Raw genomic sequence first — 8,735 nt, 5'->3', positions numbered from 1 at the left:
GCGCACCCCTTCCTCCTGCTTCACTCCGGCCGAGGCGCCGCCGAGACCCTTCGCGCGGGCAGCGGCGCGCGACAGCTGAGCGAAGGGGCGGGGCGAGCGCCCGGAAGGTGGAGACCGCCGCTCCCCTTGCCACCCTCTCCTGCTTAAAGGCGCAGCACCGCCCTGCCCGCCCCCAGAGGCACGGCCCCCGCTGCCAGTAGCAGGCGGCAGCGGAGCCCGGGGAGCGGCGACATGATGCGGCTGGGGCGGGCGGGGCGCGAGCTGCTGCGCTGGGGTCGCGGCGGGCCCCCCGCGTCCGCCCCGCGGCGGGGCGCGGAGGTGCTGGTGGGCGCGGTCGGCGGGGAGAGCAGCGGTGAGTGCGGCGCCCGCTGCCCGCGGGGCGCGGGGGCCGCCGGGGGCCGGGGTTAGGCCCCGGTGCTCATTTGACGCCGGTGCCGAGGGGGTCCATGGAGCCGATCGGGTGTCGCAGCCAGGCCTTGCTGTCCCTCAGCCCGGCTCTGGGAACACTCGAGCTGTCCCCGCCGCGCTGCCGGACATCTCATACGGGGCCCCGCGGCGCAGGGGTCCCGGGGCGGCCGAACTGTCCCTTGCTGCGGCGCTCTCCGTAGCGCGAAAGGTGACCGACTGCCTTGCGGAGTCCGTAGCAGGCAGGTTGCTTGTAATATCTTTGCTTTAAGTTTTGCCTTGATACTTTTTTCAAGAACACAGCTACCAAATAAATAGCTAGATGCATTTTTTTTTTTTAAGTTACGTATGCAGGAGATCTCAATACAGGAAGTTCTGGTTTGCATAGCTTGGGTATTTCTGATACCAGTAATGTACAGCACTAAAGGTAGGATAGGACCAGGGCATGTCTGTGCATATTTATGCACGAGAGTCACTAAGCGAGTTGAGTTTTGGTTCAGATTGTCAATCGAGTTACTTTCTGGGAAGGGCAACTATTGCCAGAGCTTGTGAAGCGTTCTTGGTAGTTTTGCTAGTTACATAAACACGAGTGTAGGTACCAGAATTGTGAATTTCCCTTGTTTGCTGGTGCCCGCTGTTACCTGTGTCTTTGCTCCTGTGTGACGTATCTCCTTTACTGTCTGGCCACTGGCATAGGCAGAGGAATAAAGACAGACAGATAGACACCTTCTAGCAGGGCAGAAGGACCAAGTATGACAGATGCAAGGCGCATCTGTGCGCCTACAGCAGCAGCATCATCTTAGAATGCTAAGGCCTGGGAAGCATGCAGAAGTCCAGCCAAGGAAACGGGAGATGTTTTTTCTTTCCAAAGCATACACAAATTATTGGATAATAATTTACAAAACACAAATGCAAGGGAGAAGTAGGTAGATGTTGTGGTCTTATTTTTCTGCTTGGGCTTAGGAATTTTGAGTGAAGTCCTTTTCACTGATGAGTTTATTAATTTCAAATTAAATGGAGCAGCAATTTCAAAACGGTTCTGGAATGTGAACCAAGAGTGACCAGTTTGTGCTGTTCTCATGCAAACAGCAATCCCAAGAGGATGGTTTTCTTCATTAAGGAATATACATGAACACAGTAAGACTGTACAGTAAAAACTTACTTAAGTAACATTCAAAACAGAAACCTAAGACGGATTATTTGGATTTTTTTTTCTATTCCTGCAAGTGCTTCTAAGATATATTTTTGGATGTCGTGTTCATTTTTTAAGTCTGCTTATTTGTATTATTCACAGTGCTACTGATTTTTACAGTTGTCCTGTATAGCTGGGTTTTGTAGACATGGTCTACCACCTCCACTTTTAAAATAACTGATTGTTTTAGAATATACTTTATATGCATTTTCAGGAAAGAGAAGATGCAGCATATGCAGATATTGTTCCCAGTTGAATTACTGTGTCAGAGAATTAAATGAAGTATAACTGAAATTGTCTCCTATTACTAAGGTATTGCTGAAATCCTAATGAACCGACCCCACGCAAGAAATTCATTGGGAAAAGTATTTGTAAATGAAGTGAGTATGGGCCTGGCCTGGAAATGTGTTTGGAATCATAATCAATAACTAAATGCAGTAAGAATAGTTGTGGGAAATCTGAAACAGAAACTTAACCTCTTGCTGAAGGTCAGTAGGAGACTGCACCGGGGCAAGGCAGGTTGGCCTGAAGAAAAAGAGATCATGATATGTCTATGCTGCTGTAACTTCAGATGCGGACTGGACACAGATAGCGGAGTTATTTAAGTTGGCTAACTTGGATGCAAGTTAATGTCCTCACTTGCGTAATTGCAACAAAAACATACTCATTGTCAGACCTTAGCAGATGATCTGTTCGAGGCTGACACAGTCTAGAGAAAATCTGGCTCATGTCTGCACAGGAAGGGGAGTTTAAGGTACAGCAAAGGTTCATCTCTGAATGGAAGAAAAAAAGATGGGGTAACATGTCATTCTGAGGCTGTCATGGAAGGATCCTGCTGGCTCCACATACATGATTTCTAGGAAATTCCTGGCACCTGCAGGGGGAAAAAAAAAAAAAAGAAACTTTTATCATAGATTAGGAGCTTGTTATAATTTAGGTATATACATCCATGTGCTTAAAGTTTTTCTCCTGTTTGTACTCCCTCATAGCTGTTCAGCGCTTTGGAACAACTCCGCTTTGATGAGAAGGTTCGTGTGGTGGTGTTCAAGAGCGAAGTGAAAGGTGTATTTTGTGCTGGTAAGTAACAAAAGCTCTGCAAACTATTGTTAAAAATTTGGTGCCTCTTTGGGCTGCGTGCTGATCAGATCGTGCAGAAAAGCAGTTGGAAATGCATGCTTTTGTGTAGCGAGTAACAAACACGTTCTCTTTCACCTATCTGCCTCTCAACTTCAGTGACAAAGACGTGTGATGGAATGAGCTGCACGGGCTCTGTGGTGCTACTATTTGTTTTCTGTTTATCACCACCTTCAAGCTCAGGTGCCTCCAGTATTACAGCCCTTGGTTTCCAGTTTTATGGATTATCGTCCTTACATAACAGCAATTGGTGCTCCTCTGTGAAATCTGTTCAAAGCGCACAGAGGAGCACCCTAGCCACTGCTCCAGCCCAAATGTCCACACTCCAAATTCCACTGACCTTACTTAGCCAAAACACAGTTTTTCAAGACTTTGGAAATGGTCTTCCCTCTGAGATGGACAAGAGGTAACACAGTTCAGATGTCTTTTCCCTGTTCCTGGATTCTAACCTTTTTCTTCTCTATTTAGGAGCAGACTTAAAGGAACGTGCAAACATGGATGATGCAGAAGTTGGACATTTTGTTAAAAGGCTGAGAAATCTCATGGACGAAATAGGTAAATGATTGCCTCAGTTGGGAAATTTGTCCTAGGCTGCCTGTACTGAGACATTTAGAAATGCTGCAGGAGGGGAAGGATGCTAGCCCCAGCAGGTTATCCATTTAGGAGTAGCTTCCCAAATGTCTCCAGCTTATGCCTAAAGCAAAGATCTAATTAGAATTAAATATGAACTATCCTGCTGCCACTCCAAGGACAAGGTGCATTTCAGTACTGCCTTTTCCAGGATGAAGAGCAGTACACACACAGGCATACAATAAGTACCTGTTGTAACAAAGCATTCTATACACAGTTCTGTGTCATCCTTGGGAGACAGTACTAGGCAAAATGAGCAATGTTAGCTGTCCCACTTCTAATACACGCTCGGAAGCGCTCATGATATGGTGATGACCTAGGAACATGGATTTTGATCTCTGAATGGGTTTGTTGAATGTCAGGGGTTTGTAGCTATAACTTCCCCCCCTTCCCCCCTTTTTATTTTCCCAGAAGGAATATGGGCTGCTGCAGCTGATTTTCTTCCCCTATTTTTGAATTGTTCTGCTCTCACCAGAAAGTGAAATCTGACTGGGGGGTTGTCCAGGTAGTTACAGCACACGTTTGAAGTCTGCTTACAGCTCCCTGAGTATTTAAAAAGGTATCTTATCAAGCAGCTAATCTCCAGGTACCAGTATGTACCAAGTTCAGGAGCCTTGGCTAACAAAAGCACCAGAAAACCTAATCCTTGTAACAATGACTAGAGATGGTGACTTTGTTTTGACTGTTTAACTGCAACAGCTGGATATTCACATCATAAATTGGCACAGAGACAATTCATCCTGTTTTGTGTTGCAGTACTTTGTATTTGCATGCTTCTTTGCATGTAAGGAGATGTTTTGCATTCTTCTTACAGAGGAGGGAAAAGTGCAAAGACACAGTTCCTACTATTTAGTGACAGTCAGAAAGTTTGTGGTAGAAGAAAATGAATTCTTGAACAATTTTGAATTGGAGAACTACTAAAAGCTTTAGAATTTAAGCATTTAAATTCTAGAAATGGGTGGGACAGAACTTCTGGAACAAAACTATATAATCTGCATTGTCTTCTCTAGCTGCCCTACCTGTACCCACAATTGCTGCAATAGATGGCTATGCATTGGGTGGTGGACTAGAACTGGCGTTAGCTTGTGACCTTCGAGTAGCAGGTTTGTATTTTGCTTAATACGGGATTCTTCTTGTAATCGGTGACTATATTTTAAAGAGAACTTACACGTACGATAGCTGACTCTTAATGGAATCCAGTAGGCTAAGAGTAACTTATGCAGTTCAGGAAATGAGTAGGCATTTGTCCAGAAATTGTGACATTTAGTTACTGTTGGGAAAGCAGTTTCCTTGTTTAAAAAGTAAAGCCTATTTTTAGACAAGATTAGGACTCCTTCAGCAAACTATTTATTGTAATATTGGATCAGCACTCTGGTGAGATCTAAGCTTCCTTAAATCAGCTTGGACTGGAAGTCTCCTTCTTCTGTTTCCATTCTCTCGTCATTACATTTCATCTAGTATGGACCCAAGGCTCATTTTCCTAGATAAAATTGCTGCATGAGGGGTAAGCAGTCATACTATACACATCCTTCATCTGATTTGAGATGGAGATTAAGCACTGTAGTATTCAGACTTTCTAGCTACCTGGAGAACTGTTCCAGTTCAGTATTGACAGTTTGTAGTTTTATTAATAAATCAGTTTAGTATGTAAAATTTATAGTTATACAGATCAAAAAGTAACTAAACCCTGTATTTATTTTTGTAATAGCTTCATCAGCTAAAATGGGCCTTATTGAGACCACAAGAGGGCTTCTTCCCGGAGCAGGTAACCTTCATTAAATCTTCAGTCTCTTACTTCCTCAGCTGTATAGTAAATAGTTTATGATTAGAGCACTTGAAGTGTTTTGAATGTAAATTAGAAGTAGCATCTTACACTGACCCAAGAGATCTGTGAATCCAGAGTTGTGTTCGAAGCCCTATCTTGGACTTGCTATGAATTGAGGAAAGTCCCTTTATACCCTTATTTATCAAAATACTCAAAAGGATGCTAAAGCCTTTCAGATGCCTTGCAAAATGTTGATGTATTCAGCTAGTATTAAAGAAATACGATTCCTTTATTTTTCAAACCTCCTTATTGCATAAGGAGACAAAATACTATTGCTTTTTTGGGCATTACTCGGAAATGGAAAATCATGGTTTTGCTCTTGTCATAAGGTGGAACCCAGCGCCTTCCCAGATGTGTTGGAATAGGTCTTGCAAAGGAACTCATTTTCACTGGTAGGCAGATTGATGGACAACAAGCCTTCTCAGTGGGATTAGTAAATCACACAGTGCCACAAAACAGTGAGGGAGACGCAGCTTACCAGAGAGCATTAACTTTGGCTAAAGAAATCCTTCCTCAAGTAAGTGTATTATTCATGTTGTCAATGTAAAGAACGCATTTCTGCTTCCCTTGACAGCAAACAAACAGTTGAAACTCCTTGCTATGAAATATTAAAGTCTTGGCTCCTGATGTTTAAGTCTCTTAACTCTTTCTTGTGAATGTATTTTCTGTAGGAACAAGTGTTAACATCCAGCTGCTTAACCTGTAGGACAGTTTTACCTCCCATTTGTGGTTATGCAGACCTGCAGGACACATTGAAACCTTTCACTGTGTTTATCTATTAACTGTAGATAATGCTAAATTGATTTTTAAAAATACTAACTTATTGCAAATTTCTATAGACTAAAAGGTCATTTGGAGGTAGGATAGTGATGAACAACTGCACTATTATGAACTGATGTGGCTTTAGTTTAGTTCTGTTGTGCTTTTTTTTTTAATAAAGGCTCCATTTGCTGTGAAAATGGGAAAACTGGCAATAAACAGAGGAATGGAGGTAACTTTTTTTTTAAAATACTGAGGTAAATGAAGCAGACAGGCAGCTCCTACAAATTACTACAGTAAAAATGTTTAGAACAGATGAGTTATCATCTTTGTTGAGACAAGGCATTTAACACCATTTATGGGGTCTTAAGGACCTTCTTTAAAGACAAAAGTAATACATCAGAATTTTTTTCTACACATCCTTACACTGTAGTTCTAATACAGGATTGAAGGTCACTCACTACAAGTGAATGTTTATCGGTTTGAGGGCTATGAAATAGTTTTGAGGGCTCTATTGCAGACAAATCTCATTCCTTCCCTCTCATCCCCAGGTTGACATTGCATCGGGGATGGCTATTGAGGGGATGTGTTACGCCCAGGTAGGTTACCTTCAGAATACTTCGCTGAAAGGAACAACTGTACATTTTCTTAAGCCAGATATTCAGTGTCCTCTTGTATTTTCCTCTCTGTGAGGGAACACCAACAGCTAAATCTAAAGCTTTGAGAACATACTTGAGTGCAGTTCCATATTTCTGTTTCAGAATACTAACTGTTGTGTGATGCATAGCTGCCTCTCTCAGCCTGCCTGAGACCAAAGTCCATCCTTAAATACCCTTGTGTCTAAAGTAATTGTATATTGTTAGTTTCAACAGTATGTGGATGAGTGTTATGAATGGCTTTGGGTTTAACTAATTGAAAAACAGATTCTTCTGTTGTCATTCTTTCTGACAAGCTTTGAGAGCATGCACCTTTCTCTGCTAACAGAACAACGTAACTGCTGTGCCGCTGTATTTTAAGATGGTAAAGTATTAATGGAAAACTGTTTTCCTGTATAGTTCTCTAGTCTATGGTCTTTGTCTTAGATGCTTTCTTTGCTTGTGATTTACACTACTTTTATCTTCCAAATTGCAAAACATGGAAGGTGGGACTTAACATATCATTGAAAGAAAAGCAATCTTAGTCTCAGACCGCTACTGCCAAATTAGGCAGTACTTAAAAACACATCAGACCTGTCAATGAAAAACTCTTTTTTTTTTTGACATAGAATATTCCCACAAGAGACCGTCAGGAAGGGATGGCTGCCTTCAGGGAGAAACGACCACCTCAGTTTACTGGAAAATAATGCTTCCTAGCTTCCCCTTGATTTTTTTTGAAGGTATAGGAGGACTGAAGATGACCCACTGATTTCTTGGAATTATTTTTATGACTGCATTTTGTGTACTTAGGTCCTTGCCTGGGACTGCATTTCTGAATATTCCACTGGATCACTTTGCTGTGAGAATTCCCAAATAAAGATTTCACTTTGTACAGCTGATCCTTTTAAAGAGCATACCTCTTACGTCAGTGGTTATGGCTCTCAAACAGATGTCAAGTAAGGAGTATGAAGGAGCTTTGGCTCACCATCAGCAAGTTTAAAAGAAAAAAAGCATGCTGCATCTAACCATTGATAGGAAAAAGAAAAAAAAGTCAACATACAAGGAAAGCCTTCCTAAGCTTCGTTCCTGTTATCAGTGCTCTTCCAGCTAAGCACACAGAATTAACAGTATTAACACAGAGCAATGGTGTTTCACCCCAGATCTGTTGAGTAGTGCAAAATGCTGAGCTATCACTCCCCCCAACTGAACTTATGTCTCTGGTATCAGTGCTTGAGAAAATGCAAGGCCTGTATGTGCCTGTATATATGGCCACTCTATCAGTCTATGCCAGACATCTCAGGCTTGCCACATCTCTGCTATCACCCATTTTCCTCGTCTGAAGTTTTTTTCTCCTTCTGCTTGGAGGATCTCCAGCACTGAGATGTGCCACACAGTTTAGCTCTATGTTTTTTTTTACTTCCCTGAACTGGGGCTTTCAAGCAAAAGTGAATTAGTATATATATGAAAGTGTGGCTTTACCAAACTGGAACTGAGCATCACTTCATGCTATGATAGTCGTGAAGCAAATCACAATTTCACTTGTGCCAACAGTTAACCAAACAATTATGTAGGTGAGGTAACCACATCAGATTATACACATACAAGTTTTCTATGTAAAGATCTGCAAAGGTAAAGCAAAGTCATGATCTTCATCCTTCACAAAAAATGTAACAAATGCCACAGGTGAAATAAATGCAAGAATTCTAACATTGCTTCCAGTATCATTCTACCCTGGCAGGAACTCCTGAAGCTGCACAGCAATAGGAAAAGACCTTTCTGTAACTGGCACATGCAACTAAATTTAGTGGATTTATACCTTGTAGACATTCCTGCTTCTCATCTTGACATTGTCTGAAATTTGAAATCTGTTCATTGTTTGTTTACCTGAAGCAAGTGGGAGCAAAACAAATTGTAAATTATTTTCTATCTCTATGGTTGCTGGTTGCAGAACTTCACGAAGTGACATCTTCACCATCTGGACTGATGTCAGCATCACATTCATTTTGTGCTGCATGTAGTATTAGATTTTTTTTTTTCCCCACAGTTTTAGTTAAGATGCTTCTGCAAGGCCTCCTGTTATTAGGAAAAACCAGTACTGTAAGGAGAGTTGTCATCTTTATTTTAAAATCTTGTAGCAATTGATTTATATATTCAT

At 42.0% G+C, this 8,735-nt stretch overlaps 1 protein-coding gene across 1 annotated transcript; it reads left to right on the top strand.

The window, feature by feature from the left end:
• Window positions 1–4: 4 nt before the first annotated feature.
• ECHDC2 (enoyl-CoA hydratase domain containing 2) lies at window positions 5–7,984 on the top strand. Its single transcript, XM_082002715.1, has 10 exons — window positions 5–352; window positions 1,910–1,977; window positions 2,587–2,674; window positions 3,200–3,286; window positions 4,372–4,464; window positions 5,070–5,126; window positions 5,516–5,703; window positions 6,127–6,177; window positions 6,497–6,544; window positions 7,210–7,984. The coding sequence occupies exons 1-10, from the start codon at window positions 232–234 to the stop codon at window positions 7,285–7,287; spliced, it is 879 nt and encodes a 292-aa protein (XP_081858841.1). The 5' UTR covers window positions 5–231; the 3' UTR covers window positions 7,288–7,984.
• The last annotated feature ends 751 nt before the right edge of the window (window positions 7,985–8,735 follow it).

The sequence above is a fragment of the Phaethon aethereus genome (assembly GCF_964289735.1).
Source record: "Phaethon aethereus genome assembly, chromosome: 8".
Classification (NCBI taxonomy): domain Eukaryota; kingdom Metazoa; phylum Chordata; class Aves; order Phaethontiformes; family Phaethontidae; genus Phaethon; species Phaethon aethereus.
The sequence above is the reverse complement of the archived record's forward strand: the minus strand, read 5'-3'. Positions and strand labels throughout refer to the sequence as shown.